Genomic DNA, 17,304 nt, shown 5'->3' with positions numbered 1-17,304 from the left:
TTCTCATGAAATGAGAACTGTAGCTTCTTTTTTAGTTATCCTTTTGTTACTTATTTAATTATGTCATGGTCTGAGAATATGTTCTGTATGATAACCAAGCCTTTAAAAATTTTAAGGCTTATTTTGTGAACAGATACTTCGTTAATTTTTTTTTTTTTTTGCGGTACGTGGGCCTCTCACTGCTGCGGCCTCTCCCGTTGCGGCCTCTCGCGTTGCGGAGCATAGGCTCCGGACCCGCAGGCTCAGCGGCCATGGCTCACGGGCCTAGCCGCTCTGCGGCATGTGGGATCTTCCCAGACCGGGGCACGAACCCGTGTCACCTGCATCGGCAGGCGGACCCTCAACCACTACGTCACCAGGGAAGCCCCTTCGTTAATTTAAATAGTCGTTTCATGTGAACTTAAACATTTCTTCCCCCAATTGTAGGATACACAACAATGTTTATTGATCCAGCTTACTGTTTTGAGTCCCAAGGAAAGAAACTTAGGAATCAGAGTGTGGAAGGTGTTCCCTAAAAACAATAGTCTGGTTTGCTGTTACATCTTAAAGGGACAATAAAATGCTTGGCCCCTTTCAAGAAGGGCATGCAGCTCTACCAACATTGAGTAACAGCAAAAAGGGAAAGTATAGTAATGGCTAACAGAGAATGTTCATTTAAATAGTTCAGTAATTTAGATGAGTAAAACACAGAATTAAATAAATATACTTTAAAGCTTAGGTGAGTATAGCAGCCAGGCTCCAAGATAAACCCCCAAAATTCTACTATAATGCAGTCTGCTTCCTCATTGAACAGAGCTGACCTCTGTAACCAATAGCATATTGTGGAAATGACTTCTAAAGCTAAGTAATGAAAAATATTGCAGCTTCTGCCTTGCTTTGTTGGATCACCCCCTCTAGGGGAAGTCAGTTGCCATTTCCTAAGTTCATCTCACAGCCCTATAGAGAGGTTTACATGGCAATGAACTAAGGCCTTCTGCCAACAGCTAGTGAGGGACTGAGACTTCCTGTCATCAGCCTTACGAGTGGGCCGTTTTGGAAATGGATATCCCCAGGCCCCATGTAGCCTTCCGATGACTGCAGCCCTGGCCAACTTCTTCACTGTAACCTTGGGAGAGACCCTGAACCACAATCACCCCGGTAAGCTTTTCCTAGATTTTTGCTGCACAGAAACTGAGTGAGAACATAAATGTTTATTATTGTCTTAAGCTGCTACGTTTTGGGTAACTTGTTTGCATAGCAACAGAGATCTAATACGGTAAGATTCAAAGTGCTTTGGGATTCCACAAGAGAAGAGATCACAGCCAAGTTTGGAGGCTCCAGGAAGAACTTATGGGGCATATGAAAACAATAAAACAAATGGTGACCCCTGAGTCCTGCAATGTTGGTTACCACAATTTAAAATTACAGAATTAATAAATGACTATAGGAAGTTAGATATAAACATATGAGCTTGGAAAAACTAATGTATGAGACAGAGTAAAATGAAGGAGACTCAGCAAGGCCCTGTAAATAATGAAAAGAGAAATCATTGAAGTCCACAGTCATGTTTAAATTTAAAAGAGACAATTAGGCTTTCAAATTCAAATTCCAGAATGTTCTGATGAAGGACCACATTAAGTCTGAGTGATGATGTAGTTTTTAGGGGCCAGTACATAATGCCTTTTTTCCTGAGTCCACCTTCAGGAACAATACAGAAATAAGATATGAATGATCAATGTGGAGAAATCAAAATGTCATTTTGATCAAGCTGAATGTAGAATAAGACTTTAATTTGCATTTAAATGACTTTCTTACATCTCCTCTGAGGATTAGACAGATTTACACAGTCATAATTATCAAACAAAAACAGAAAGAAAAGGGATGAGCTGAACATGCTCAACTACTCCTCGCAAACTGACCTATCAAGTACGTGATTACTTCTCCTATGAGAAGGAGTGAATCAAGTGGTGGGGCTTGGGGCCAGTCTTTCATTAACTGGAGTTTCTCTACGTGGAAACACGAGGCTGAGAAATATGACTAAGTAAATGGGATATGTTTAGAATGATGAAAGAAACTGCTACTTCATTAGCACACAGTTGACTTATGACTTTTGGAGTACTGTCTCAAAAGTGGTAATTCAATGTTAAATAGATTCTATTAAACTTATGATGATGGTGCTGACTGGGCATAATATCAGCTTCTGAAGTATTATCCCAAGGAAAGGGCCATATGAATAAGCATTCAGAAATAAACCAGGAACGCTGGAATCAAAACATGAGATTTAAAGGGTTCACTGTAAAGTAACCCAGGCATGCTTGATTTGGAACCTACTGTAGAGCTGTAGGATTGGGCAGAAAGGATTTTCATTTGCTTGGCTCGTGAGCCTCTTTGAGGGTCTGATGACATTCAAAACTTCTATCCAGCAAACGTATTTACACAAAAATGTCTTCTAGAATTTTCTTTTTGGGGGAGTAGGTAATGTACATTTCAAAGCCCATGTATGGAATCAAGTATTATCCCTTTTAGGAGAAAGTTTCAAACCTTCATATATGAGTTAGGGTAGAGAGAAAAGGTAAAGGAACTTTACCATGGAGTTGAGCTGGGGTATAAGAGGCAAGCAGTAAAGAACAATTATTGGGAAAAATGACCCAAGATCAATGCTCAAGGGCATTTCCTATAGTACAGGCAGGCTTTTAAATATGAGGAAGGAAACATGGAAATAGGGCACCACATTCTGAATCCTTTCTCTGTGTTCTTCACTATGAAATGGAGCCCATTTTGAACTACCTCCTTTGGGTATTAACAATTAAGTGCTGGAAAAAAGTAGCAAAAATCATGAGATACCTAGGTTGGCCTCAGCCTGCAACATTGCTTCACAATGAAGTAGAAAGGTGAAATGTTTGGATTTTCACCTTTAATCTCTGGCATGGTCATCAAGAAGTGCAATCATATCTGACAAATTGAAGTTGGAATTGCTATTCTCAACTTTAGTCTGACTTTGGACAGAAACACATATACCGTTGGTACAGTTTTTCAAAATGATTTATTTAATGCATGCATTCTAAGTGAATCTCACTTTTCCTGGCCTTGGACAAGTGCCTTATTCACATATAACTTTAATTTCTTTATCATAAGCAGCTTATTTCAGTGGAAAGTCATTGAACTTGGAGTTCAACAGCTTGATGTTCTAGCTACATTATGCCAAGGAAATCATTTTATATCTGTGAAAATATACTAATAAAATGGGGCTAATATCTTCTTAGGGTGTTAGGAATAAAAAAAAACCCAGTGTATCAGAATGTTAAAATGGGATTCTTTCTATCTCAGTTTTGGCTGTGGCCTAGAAAAGTTGAAGGGGAAAAAAGAAAAAAACAGTGGTATTTTCTCTTGCATTCCAAAGTAAGGTGCTAGAGTTATGCACTATTTGTAAAGGAGGTTGTTACAAACTAATTTTCTCAACCTTCATCCAATAAAAACATTGATATTGAATAGGTAAAGAAGGAGAATTTCTCTGGAGCAAGTTTTTGGAGAACAGTAACATTTCCCTCTTCTTTAGAGAAAGGGCTTCAAGAAAATCTTGACATATACCCATTGAAGCAGGGTAGACCTCACAGAACAGACTATGAAATCTAAAGGGCAGGATGCTGTAAGAATTGGCTCGATGCCAGAGTGAAGAGATGGTTATATAAGCAACAGCTTTACTTTCGGTGACCAGAGTCAAGGATGTGGGTTTTCTGTGGAACAGATGTAGAGCGAGCATGTGGGTAGAGTTGGCCTAGGTTAATGATAAAAGGAAACTTCCCTGAAGGGCTTTTGGCCAGGGGTTATGGGTGAGGCACCAGGATACTGCTGGTGGTGACAAATGAAGAAACTGAGCGGGTAGGATAAAGGTGAGGAGTAAAACTGACCTGCTGAAAGAGAAGCGCTGCTGGAGCCAAGGTATTTGTATTTATGTCAATGTTCCCTACGGGGGTTATGCAGTGACCCCGCCCATGGTGAGGAATCATCTTTGAGCATTTACTGAGGCCAGAGAGCACAAAAGTCAAGTCATGATAGCATCAGTCAAGTAAGACTTTTCTTTACTTCTCTGCACTCACATCCCCAGTACTGGAGGAGACATAAAGCAGCCCAGCGTGGTAGAGGAAGGGATGGGACAAACTGACCACACACCTCTTCCCAGTGCAGCTTTCCAGCTTGAAAAGGAGAAACATTATTAATATTCATAGTTTGGGCTAAAACATATTATTTTTATTATTTTAATTACTGAAATATGATTGTTTTTCTAATAAAAGCGATGAGACGAATTTTTATTATTTCAGTGTGACCTGTAGAGTCATAGTACCTGCCTGTGTTTTTACACAAGAGATAGGAAACAACTCCTACTGAATGGGTTTGAATGCATGTGGGTGAGGGATGAAGTTGCTTTTCTAATTATGTTCTGTGGAGTCTTCTCTTTCAATTAAGTGGTTATAATAACAATGTTAGAGAGCAAAGTGTTTCTTGACCTGAATCTATAGAATGTATATAACTGTGCTGGGTGTCTTCCATCTGTTCTCCAGATACACTCTCTGACTTTTCTCACCCTGCTTTCAGTCCAGGAAACTAACCTCTCTGGATCCTGGAAAAGTGCCTGTGCTCCCTGGCTTTGGTTTGGGACAGGCCTAATGGGAAGCCTTGGCAGGAGAGAGTGGAAGGAGAGAGGAAGTGAAGTCAGGATAATTTTCCCCTCGCTGCCTCCTTGCAAGATCACTTCCTCCTAACTGAAGGTCACGGCTTCTCCCAAGGCATCTGACCCTTCAGACCAGGGTCCTGGGCTGTTGTGCCATCCATTATGATTTGCTTCTACCCAGCCTTTTGTAAATAGTCTTCCTGTGTCTAAATCCTTCTCAAATTTTCCTATTTCAAATGTTTCCTGTTTCCTGCCTGTTTCCTGCAGGAACCCCGACTGACACAATGATATTACTTGCTTTGCTGACCTCAAAATATTAATGGGAGAATTAAAACAATAATAGTTGTGAAAATGATTATCCTAATTAAATTCAAATATAAAGTATTATTATTTTTGTTAATATTTTACAAGGCATTTTTAGGGTTGTGTGAAGAAGTGAGAGAAACCACCCTTTAGAAAAATTCCAATACCTTCTAATATTAAAGTGTCATTCAAATAGTAGATACGATTTTGCTAGGGATATGGTCATAGCTGCTTCCTTTTATTTTTCATAAGCTGAATGACCATTAACTTCAGGCTTTAAACAAGTGAACCGAATGAAGAAATACTTTGAACTTCAAAGCATAGTTGAGATAACCCTGCCCTGAGAATTAAAGTAACTTGCACATCCAATTGAAAATGAAGCTAGTGTCATATTCAGGTGAAAAAAATGTTAAATATGATATAAAATAGGAAACAACAGATGGTTCTTTGCTTCATTTTGTGATGACCTGACATGGACTTTGCCCTGGTATTTTTTATGTTTGTTTGTTTTCTTTTTTCTTGCTCCCTAGCTGTTCATTCATTCTTCACATTTCCATCTCTTATGGACCTTTTCAAAAGCAGAGTTAAAAATTTTTCTCTTCTGAATATTTTATAGTAATAGAAAATAAAATAATGCATTTCATATGCGTGAGACAGAGTTTTAAAATCCGGACTCATGTAATTCAAGGATCCATAAACATGGATGGGAAATGTTACACCTTTAGTCTCATTATCCTCTAATTGAAATATAGCGTTTGTTTCACTTATGAATGTAGAGAACAAATCACAAAGGTGTTAGTAGTAAGTAAACCCTTGTCACAGTAGAAATCACAGATACATTCGGATCACATTTTTGTCATTACAGATACTTTGAAATTGTTTTTATGTTCAGCACTACTTGAATTTCTTGTTATTTAGACATGTCTTTTAGATCTTATTTTATGCCTTAATAAAGAAGCATATATGTTGTCATATTATAAACTCATTTTAAGTATTATGATAATTCTGTTTCTATATATTAGTAACCTTTGAACTCATGACATTTGTCCATTTAAAAACAATATTCTGAGAAGGGGTCCACAGTGGCCCACGACACAGAAAGAGCTTATGAATTCCTAAATTTAGTTATGGGTGAAATCTTTGGGCTACAGTATGGAAAATGGATCTCAGACCTATAACCTTCTCTCGGTGAGTATGAGAAAATAGAAAATGCATGCCCTGAGAAGGAGAAAAAATGATGGCATATACATGAACATCACAAGTGTTTGTAAGCAACAAAGAAATTGTTTTGTATACGTTCATGCATAGTAAGGTAACAAGATAATCCTGGCCTTGTGAATAATTCAAAAGCAAGTAAAGAAGTAGTAAAACTATCTGGACTAAAGGACCAAAGGTCTTATCTCATATAATGTAATCAAAGAACAGCAAATAACATGTACAGCTCTCCTAAGCAAAATTACTATAATTTTTAGAAATCTTTTAATAAAATAGTTGCAAAACTCTAACCTGTATATTCTTGCTACTAAATGTAGGAAAACATTCATTTTAGTCCTGTGACTTTATCATATACATTTAAATGATTCTCAAATATCTTTGCAACAGATGATAGAAAAATTTAACATTTAATGTTTTTTGAGTTAGCATTATACTTTGAAAGAAATCTAAAATTTTTTTCAATTAAAACTCAAGAATGTGTATAGAAATATATTATGCAATATCTATTACTTATCTCCCATTGTTTTCCAAATCTCTAATAGACAAATTTAATGTTTGCTTTAAGACCAAGAACAGGAATTCCTGAATAAAAAATGAATCCTGAAGGAAAATCTCACAAGAAGTGTCCTTGGAATCTAATTCGAAGGGGTAAAACGTCCACTATCAAAAATAAAAATATAAAAGACATAAATTATATGTAAAAAAGAAAATGATTAATTTGTATATGTCATTCGAAATAAATGCTAAATAAAACAATCCTGATATAGGAGGTCACCTTTGTTGTTAAACCATAGAGTACAAAGGAGCAGAGTCTCTGTATTCTAACTGTAGTCGTGAAACAAAATATAGAGTCTTGATTAGGGGAAATCCTCAATTTTTCAAGCTCATGCGTAAACTTCTGTGCAAATGCAGTAGCTGTCCTTAACACTTCCAACCTTCTGGAAGTAGCTGGAGGTGAAGGGAAAGGTAGAGAAAAAGGCAAAAGAAAATTGACCAGTTTTGACCTCTGAAGATCATTAATTACTAATATCTTTTCTTTATACAACACTCAGTGGGACCATCACAATCTGGTTCCAGAGACACTGACTAAGATTATAGAGGTTTTGTACTGCACAGTCCAGAGGGTAACAATATGAATGATTGCTGAATACAGCATCCCTGTTTGGTCCTAACTCTCCTTCCCAATTTTATTTTTAACCTTGCTTCTTAGGTTGTAGGTTGATACTGAACCTACACCATGCTATTTAGTCATCCCAAGAACATGCCCTGAATGTTCATGCTTTTAAGCCATCTCTTACCTGACTTCCTTTTAACAGAATAATTTTTCTTAATCCAATTAACCTTTCAAAAATAGTAGTAGTTATTTGGGTCAAAATTTGCTGTTATTACGGAATTCGGCAAATCATCTTTTTTCACCATTTTTGGAAAATTATTAAAAAATACCCATAATTTCTTTAAATAGTGATTCTCTTCTACTTATCACCATTAAATTCTAATTAGATTAAATTGTATGCTATAATTTCTCATTGTGTTCTGCATACCTTTGTGATATATTCTGAGTCATTTTCTTAGCGTTATCATTTGGTGAATGTATTTACTCTTCTGCCAGGTCTAATCTCTTGTTTATCTCATAGTTTCATTTCATTTCTTTAATTTGTTATGAAACATTTCAAACACAGGCGAAAATAGAATAGTATAGAAGACTCCCAGGTATGCATCATTCTAAGTCAACAATTACTGATTATGGTAGGTCTTGCTTCATTTATTCCATTCCCACTCCTGTATTATTTTGAAGCAAATCCCAGACAAATACTTACAACTAAATATTTAAATAACAATAAATCTAATTTTTAATGTAACCACAGTACCATTTTCATATTTAAAAAGACAGTAGGGCTTCCCTGGTGGCGCAGGGGTTAAGAATCCATCTGCCAATGCAGGGGACACGGGTTCGAGCCCTGGTGGGGGAAGATCCCACATACCGCAGAGCAACTAAGCCCGTGCGCCACAACTACTGAGCCTGCGCTCTAGAGCTTGAAAGCCACAACTACTGAGCCCACGTGCTGCAACCACTGAAGCCCACGCGCCTAGGGCCCAAGCTCCGCAACAAGAGAAGCCACCACAATGAGAAGCCTGAGCACCACAACGAGAGCAGCCCCCGCTCGCCGCAACTAGAGAAAGCCGCGCGCAGCAACAAACACCCAACACAGCCAAATAAAATAAAATAAAATAAAAAAGAGACAATAATTACTTAAAATCATTAAGTAGCCACAGTGCACGTTCACAATTGTCTTTTACACGTGTTAATTTTTAAACAGACCATTGCTTGAATTAGAACCCCCCAAAATTGTGACTAGTTAATAAGTCCCTTAAATCTACTTTGATCTTTTGGATCCCTTCCCTCCTCCATCTCTTGTTTTTCTTCAAATCTTTGTAAATTATTTATTGAAGAAACTAGGTTATTTATTCTGCTGTTTTCTACAGTCTGAATTGCTGTTTGCTTCCCTATAATGTTTCTGAAGTCATTTCTTTGTCTTCTATATTTCCTGGAAATTGGCAGGTAGAACTAGAAGCAAGAAATTTTTTTTTTTTTCAATTCTGTTATATAGGTAGTGTTGAGTTCTTCCATCAGGGAGCGTATAATGACTCACTATTTTTCCTTTTGTGTTGTTAGCAGAAACTGACAATCACTGTCTAGAGCCATCATTTCATTAGGGTTTGCAAAATAGAGACATTCTAATACTACCACTCCTTCTCCATTTATTAGCTGGAATAATTCTATAAAGGAGAATTTCTACATCTACTAATTCTATTGTTTCTTCATTGCTTTAATTGTTTCTTCACAATTTCTATAAAGAGAAAATTCCACGTTTTCCTTCTTCTCCATGTCTACAGCAACGATTTGTTGTAATATCCTTTTATGCTCAGTTAATAGCCACGAAGCCATCAAAAACTCATTCTAAATTTCATATGTTCCCCCTACTGTCCCTGAGTTGCTTGATACTTCGCTGTTTCTATATTGTCAGACTGCATAACTATAACACATGGCACTCTTTTTTTTTTTTTTTGTAACCATCATCACACTTTAATTCTAAAGTTACGTTCACACCAATTCTTATGATGTTACCTCTCCAGTCATTTTGATTGTTTGAAGAATTTCATCCAGTAGCTTCCTCAGGAAGTACTCATGAGAACAATATTCCCTAATTTTTTACACACTTATAATAGCTTATTTTTAGCCTTTGTATGTGAAAATCTGTTCAAATGACTAAGTGCTTGCCAATTTCCTTTTCTTACAAGCCAAGCTATGTTAGATAGATTATATCTCCTAATATAGTATCTCTTTATGACACTTCCTAAGGAAATTGGTATAATGGAATCTCAATGTAGATTATATATATTTATAAGATTTATGTAATAAATATTTGGTGTATATGCTATGTATGCTATTATAAATTCATATATAAATATTTACATAAATGTTTACATGTTGACTTTCAAATTATTTTGTAGACTGTACTGCAAGATCCAGGAATCAAAGAAATACTATTTATTAGAAGGCACAATATTTTCTCCACTTAACCTTTGGCTTTCTATAACCTTCTTTAAAAATTGCCTCTCTTCTTGCTTTGTGTTATAATTTGTTATAAATATTTCTATGTTTCTTATTGGTATGTGATCTCTTTGAGGGACAAAGACTGTATTTTCCTTTATTCCACCGTCGCCCAACACAGTGCCTAGAACATAAGTGGAACTAACTTGTATTTGTTTAATTAGAATACGATCTGAATTTCAAAATACATGTGTGGTATTTTTTTCAAGTACATGTTGGATAAATTATAGTCCCAAAGTGATGATTTTATTTACTAGTGTAACTCTGAGAATCTTTCAGAAGTCTAGCAAATTGCATCCTGTATTGATGAGAATCATCGAGCAAAAGCAAAGTCACGGACCAGGAACAAATGTGATGTGTCCTAGAACTCCAAGTAACCAAGTGAAACAGGACTAAAGGATGTGGAAATGAGTGCAGGAAGAAAAGAGGTGCCAGATTATGAAAATTTTCATAGAATTTCCTTAAGGAGTTTGCTTTTATCTTGTAAGCAATGGGAACTTTTCATGGAAAGATTTTTTTGCGGTACGCGGGCCTCTCACTGCTATGGCTTCTTCCGTTGCAGAGCACAGGCTCCGGACGCGCAGGCTCAGCGGCCATGGCTCACGGGCCCAGCGCTCCGCGGCACGTGGGATCTTCCCGGACCGGGGCACGAACCCGTGTCCCCTGCATCAGCAGGCGGACTCTCAACCACTGCACCACCAGGGAAGCCCTCAGAAAAAGATTTTTGTGTTAGATGATCCCCCTGGTAGCAGAGTAAAGGATGCATTCACCAATAAAGGGGTGAGGATGGTGGTGGAAGTGGAGATGGGGGAAGACTGGAGATGGGGAAAGACTGGAGAAAGAAAACATGTCAAAGAGATGATTTAGGCCAGAATTAGGAAAGCCTTAATGTAAAAGGATATTCTGGAGATATTAAACATATAAAACAAGTAGGATTTAGAGAATTTAGTGAATAATGGAACGTTTAATGTAAGCAAATGGAATGCTGGTGAGCAAAACGGATCCTAGTAAATTCCCCAAATTCCAGACTTTGGGGAATTGGGTGATCTTTTGTGTCACTGCTGCTGTGAAATGTACAGCATGAGGAACAGATACTGAGGGGGTAGAAAGTGAATTAAGTTTGGAATGACTGCTTTAAAGTACTGACACTTACTCAATGATTAAAGAGAGATTTAATTATTCTAATTCTGTTATAATAGTTAACAGTTTACAAAGTACTCATTTGATTTTTTATAGAGGTAAGTAATTATCCCCATTTTCCAGATAAATAAGCTGAGGATCACAGAGAATAAGATTCTTACACAAGTCACATGGCTAGAAATGCTTAGAAATTTGACTTAAACATATGTGTCCTGACTCCAGGTCCTGAGAGCTCTTCACTGCCTTCTTGGTATAGGAGAGGGGACTTATTCACATCATTTGGAATGCTGTGTAACAAGGGTAAAAATAAAATGGTATTGTGGTTACCTTTATTAACTAGAAAATGCAACTGACCGGAACATTTATCTCATAGGACGCACGTTTCCCCTTGCTTCCCAAATGCTGTTATGTCTTGTAAGAACTACTTTATATTTACATGCAACAGAATCTTCTCCAGAAAACATTTTGACAAAAATATTTGTGCGTACCGTAGCAGTTATTTTGCTCCCTAAACATTATTTCTAAAATGATGCCATTAAACTCAGAAATTAGCTAAGACACTTTTAAATCTGTTTACCTACAAGGTTTTCATTGTATTTTTTTTAATGTGGACTTCTCTGTTTTTGAACCCAGAGTGGAAGAATTAGAAAATGAAAATGTTCCTTCTCTAAGAGTTCACTTACCTCTGTTTACCTTTATGATCTACAGAGCCAGCTGAGAGTCTGTCCAGGGGAGAACCAAAACCAGAGAAGCTTCTTTTCTTCTTTGTTTCAATCACATCATTCTCCAGAGACACAAGTTCATCAAGAAGTAAGAGTTTTGCTGCCAGATCAGTGGCTGATTTCTCTTCCTTGACTGTGGGTGGTGACTGAACGTCTAAGACTCTAGAATCAAAGGCCTATAGGGCAGGAAAGGTGATTCCATTCATTAACGAGAAGAAAATACATACAATCATCTGCATTTGGCTTTTGCTATTTTTAGCTGACATGCCTGTCATGAACCTTGATTTCTCATGAGTTATGATCCAGAGAGAAAGACTTTTGGGGACAAAAACACATAGAGATGAGGTTTATCCAAAAGAAATGAAAGGGAAACTAAATACGCACACACACATACCCATACACACAAAGAAAAAAAAAAGGTAAACTCCTCTAAAGGAGGCCTGCCTCTAATATTTAGTATAACTGATTATTCTTTCAGATTCTTTCCCAGTAGCAACTGCATCCTTCCTTATTACTCCAAAAGCACTTTATCTATACTTCTTTCATCACTGCCATCATTACATTTTCCCTTGTATTAGATTAGCTACAATATATTTGTATTGCCTATTAGATTGTGAGTAACTTGAGGGCAAAGACTATGTCTAATTAGTCTTTTATCTGCTCTATTCAATGCCTATCCCAGTATTTTGCTCATGGTTAGTACTCAGTAAATTTCTGCTGAATATTTATTGAATGAATTCTGAAAAAGTCTAAACCTCATGTTATTTTCTTTTCACCACTCATTCATTCCTTACTGATTCAAGCCACTAAACATCCACTGTGCAGGTCCTGCGTTAGACCCAAGAGATCCAAAAATGAGTAAAATCCAGTCTGTGCCCTGAAGGAGCTTACCATCTCCACCCATGTGATTTACTAACAAATATTAATGAGTGTCTACGATGAGTCAGAGCTATCCCAAGGACTTTATTGTCCCATGTCAGATTTCTTGTTTATTTGTTTGTTTACACATATTGCCACTTGGCATGTCATCCAAACCATAAAAGTGTAAGCTTCCAGTTTGTGAAGTCTGTCTTCCTTTCTCAGGTGCAGTCACAGCATTTCAGAAAATGTTCCTGCTAGAAATCTGGGGTCATTTTGTTGTGCAGGGGATGCTACTTCTTTCCCAAGAGCCTGAGACTATTCCCCCGTGGGAAGAAGGGTTAATAACTACAGGGGTCTCTTCCCTTTCCTCCTTTAGTCACATTCTTGCCAGACTCTTGGTCTGGGAAAGACTCTTTTTCTTCACTTCCTGTCTTTATTTTTGAGTTACTTCTCTTATTCTCTTTCTATTCCCTTCATTTTTTTCTCAATAAAATGAAACGGTAGTACTTTCCAAGCCTTTTCATCATTGACTCACACAATTCTCTTTTGCAATACTTAGAGTCCACCTCAAAGCTCTGAGACCTAAAGTCATTGAGCTCCTTCTTTCCTAAACCAGTGAAATCTGCTCTAAGTCTGGCCAGTTCTTTCTGGAAAACCCCTCTTGCCCTGCGCTTTCTGATTCCCATGAGGAGAGATTTATATCAGGTCCTCTTCACTGCTTAGTGTACACTCTCAATCACCGTATAATTTATTTATCTCCTCTCTCTCTCTCTCTTTTTTCTATTCTGTCCTGAATACTGCCATGAAGTTAATTATCCCTGAACACTACTTTCATCATATAAAAACATTAAAAATCTCTATAGCTCTTTGTAACTCATAGTTCAAAGTCCACAACTTTAAAGAAAACCTCAACTTCTGTTACTTCCCTACATAAGCCTGGCAGCATAGAAACTAAAGAGGGGAAGGATGTTATAATCATGAGAAAGAAACTCTTAAGATCAGGAGGCAAACCTCCAAAGGGCAAATTGAGGAGATCTTTTATTATCTCTCAGAGCTTCTTCCAAAAACTATGTGTTCATTCTTCCAACTGACGTATATACAAAGTAGATTTTTGTTTCTTTTTAAAAATATTCTTAATCATCAGGAAAAATTCACAAAACTTGCATAAAACTTGTCCTTCAGTAAAACACATTTCAGATTCTCACTTTATGTTATTTAAGAAGCACAAAGAATGTATGTTTCTATTAAGATCAAATGAGCCAAATTAACTTTTCTCTGTGTGGCGATGTCCTCACATTTCTTTTCCTTTGTAGTTTAGTCTTGGCAGCAAGAAAACATCTGTAGAGTGATAAAATTTTGGCCCAACTACTCAAATCTTGACATGTAAATGACTTCAAATTTCACATAAAAGCACTTTATCTTCATGTAATTGATTCAATTATAAATATGGCTGAAATTATAATGAATTTTCTCCTATAGTTTTTGGTCTATGGAATACAAATCTTTGTTGTTACTTACAGCTTTTTTTTTTTTTTTTTTAACATTTAGATACCTGGTTTTCTCTGAATCCATGGTGAAGACAAGGTATAGAAAGAAATGCCTATTTACTTGATTTTTGTGTTATCAAACCTTCTCCCTACTTGTCAGCATCACCTGCTTCTGACATTAGTCAAAATGGCTTATGTTCATAAAAGAAGTATGGTCCCTTAAGCTAGTTTCCATTACCTCTGCTGTGACATCCACTGAGAGCACTTTTCCTGAGCTCCAGACCACCAACGTCGCAGCCAGGATAAAATGTGCACTTGCCAATCTCCAGTCCAGCATCTAAGGGTCATACACATCAGGGTTAACATTGATTAGTCTGGCAAGATAGAAAACAAAAATGTCTATAAAGTTTGTTATAGGCAGGTAATAAACCAAATTATTCAACTACTATACGTTGGAATGCACCTCTGCAAAACTTATATAATACTTAATAGAAGCTGTCAATCTCCCAGAATGAATTCTATCAAGACTTCATTTTCATGGAAACCTAGACTGGGGTTGTAGAGCTATAATCATAATTTAACTCTAAGCCAAGTCTGAAAAATCTAGTTTGTGTAACTTTATTCTTTGACTCTCTAATCCACAGACTACAACCTCATGTACCTAAGGGGAAATGTGTTAAATTGACTAGGTATGAGAGACTAAGGCCTGGTGGGATTTGTGGTGAGCAAGAGAGAATGTGCTGAGTCTAAAAGCAATTCAATTCAAAATTTCAGAAACATCACAGTTCCAATAGGAGACTATCTTTATGTCCCGTGATATGTAAGGATTTCTTGAGCAGGATACAAAAGGTAGATCTCATGGAAAAAATTAACGAATTACACTATATCAAAATTGAAAAATTCTACATGATAAATACAATAAACAATTTACAATAAAAAACAAATTAAAAATGGAATATATTTTCAACAGATATAACAAAGAAAGATTAGCATTTGAAACATTTAAATAACTCTGATAAATAAAATTTTAAAAACAGACTCACAATTAAGTAAAACTGGGCCAAAGTTTATAAGGAGATATGTATCTCAAAGTTCATAGCTTCATTTTAGATAGTAGTAAAAAAACGAATCAACTCAAGTACCCTACTCAAGAGGAAATGGATTGATCGAATGAGGTAAATTCATACTATGGACTTTACGCAAATAAATTAAATATGGATGTTATCTACTGTTAAAAACAAATGACCTGAATGTTATGTGTAATTATATGCAAGGATTTAAAAAAACAGATTTGAGGGGAGATTAGAAGTTCTAGAACAATACATATGCCATGCTACCATTTACCTAAATTGGAAGTACGTAAAGCAATTTCATATATTTTGAAATCTATACATATAATTAAAATATAAACCAATGGAACTTGATTCATGACTATGATTACTTCTGGGGAGGGTGGGGAGTATATGAGATTATGGAGAAAACATAAGGAACTCAGTTTTTATCTCTCCCTATATACATAGTAAAGCAAACATGTTAAAAGATTACATTTGTTAATTCTGTGTAGTAAGCACAAAGGTATATCATTTATGAATTTTTACATTAAAAAAAACTATAAATCCAATTAAAGCTTATCTACAACTGAGATCAGGCCTGCGGGATGCCAGTCTTGCCACTGGTTAAAGCAGAAGGCCTTGCCCTGCTGGGAGAAGCTCACGGGCTGTGAGCTACCAACAGAACGGGCTTGACTTCACCACTTAGCACATGACATTGGGAAGTCCCCCAGGCCATCCTTCATGAATGAGAAGTTTCAGTAAACTTCTGTTGCCTTAAAAAAAACCATTTGGAAACCTACAGGGAGCAAAAAGAAAGGGATCCTAGGATCCATCTGAAGAACTGGATTTGACTCATATTTACTTTAGTAATAGTGTGACGTTGAGTGTGTGTCATTTAACCTACTTGAGCTTTATTTTCCATATTTGTGAAATGAGGAGTAATTCTGACCTCAGAAGAACTTTTTGAGAGGATTGGATTAATTCATGTATAACCTCTTTATCCCATATAGCATTTATAATTTGTAAGTGAAAGAACATTTATGAGACATTACTAAATATTTCTTCAATAACTACATTCTCTTTGGTGTGATCCAAGATTTTCTTTATGACATTTCCTTAAAATGGTGTTACTGTGAAACCTCAGTGTGGATTTTAGTTATAAATGTATCTGCTAGAATACAGACAAATAAGACCTAGACAGAGTAACATCTGTATTAAATGTGTATTAATACTTAAAACGGATATAAAATATTTTAGTATTGTCTATAACATTTATTTATCAAATATAATCTTAATTTTCATGTAATGCAGCCTAAACTAGTTCTTCATTATGTCATCAATTACTCTACTTTGCAATCTAGTCATGCAATGTTGTTCACTAGCTGTTTCTCTGTATTCCACAATTTCTGGAAGGGAGCAGTACATTCTGTGTTCTCTTTCTGACAAACTTATATTTAATATTTGAGTTTTTTGATAAGTATCTAAAAACAGCTAATCATGATTATTTCTCTAAATTGAGACAGGAGAAAAATAACAAGCATGAATGTAAAAGTTATCTGGTAAAAATACCAACCAAACACTGCATTACTTATTTCTTTAGAAAATCAGCCATTGAATCATTCTTCCTTCTGATTTTGCTGCTGTCTCTGACTTCCCTCAGCAAAAGGGAAGACATGTCAAAAACATAAGTGTATTTTTACAATGAGCTCGTATTTCTGGCATATCTGTTTTTTTAAATAGCTCTTTCATTCAATCAAAGATAAACTACCGTTGTGATGTTTTTCTTCCACTTTTTTTTATCCTGCTAAAAACAGGTTACAAAGTGTGAAATTGCTCAATTTTATGAACTTTCCCATGTGGATTGCCTTCAACTATTTTTATGCACATTTTACTAACCAGTTTTCTCTTCATCTCTGCAATCTTATAAAAGGTACAGGATGATGAGTGTTTGTAATATTGATGATTATGTCTGAGGCATATATTTTTGTGCTTGGGTGTATATAGGAAAAAAGTCATAATGTATCATCTTACAGATAACCACATCCTGATTATTTGGATAGGGAGATATAAAAATAAATGCTGAGTTTAAATACACCCATTTAATGGTTTAAAGCCATGCTTGCAGCCAGTTAACGGAAAGGCCAAGTTCCTAAATATGGCATTTGGTACACTAATGAAAACAAACACCCTGGCACCTGCCACACAAAAGACATTTGATTAACTAGTTGAAACTTGATTGCTACAAAATTAGAAACAGAGGAAA

The 17,304-nt window shown here is 36.2% G+C and overlaps 1 protein-coding gene across 1 annotated transcript in view; it reads right to left on the bottom strand.

Annotated features, from left to right (window-relative positions):
- OSTN (osteocrin) overlaps positions 1–17,304 on the bottom strand; it is a 38,038-nt gene that overhangs the window by 12,673 nt on the left and 8,061 nt on the right. Inside the window, exons 2-3 of the mRNA XM_032630943.1 lie at positions 14,228–14,326; positions 11,603–11,817 (exon numbers count right to left, since the gene is read on the bottom strand). Coding sequence (XP_032486834.1) covers positions 11,603–11,817; positions 14,228–14,326 — 314 coding nt within the window. The remainder of the gene's footprint in view (positions 1–11,602; positions 11,818–14,227; positions 14,327–17,304) is intronic.

The sequence above is a fragment of the Phocoena sinus genome, chromosome 4 (genome assembly GCF_008692025.1).
Source record: "Phocoena sinus isolate mPhoSin1 chromosome 4, mPhoSin1.pri, whole genome shotgun sequence".
In the NCBI taxonomy this organism is placed as follows: domain Eukaryota; kingdom Metazoa; phylum Chordata; class Mammalia; order Artiodactyla; family Phocoenidae; genus Phocoena; species Phocoena sinus.
Note: the sequence above shows the minus strand (reverse complement) of the source record. Positions and strands in the feature narration are given on the sequence as shown.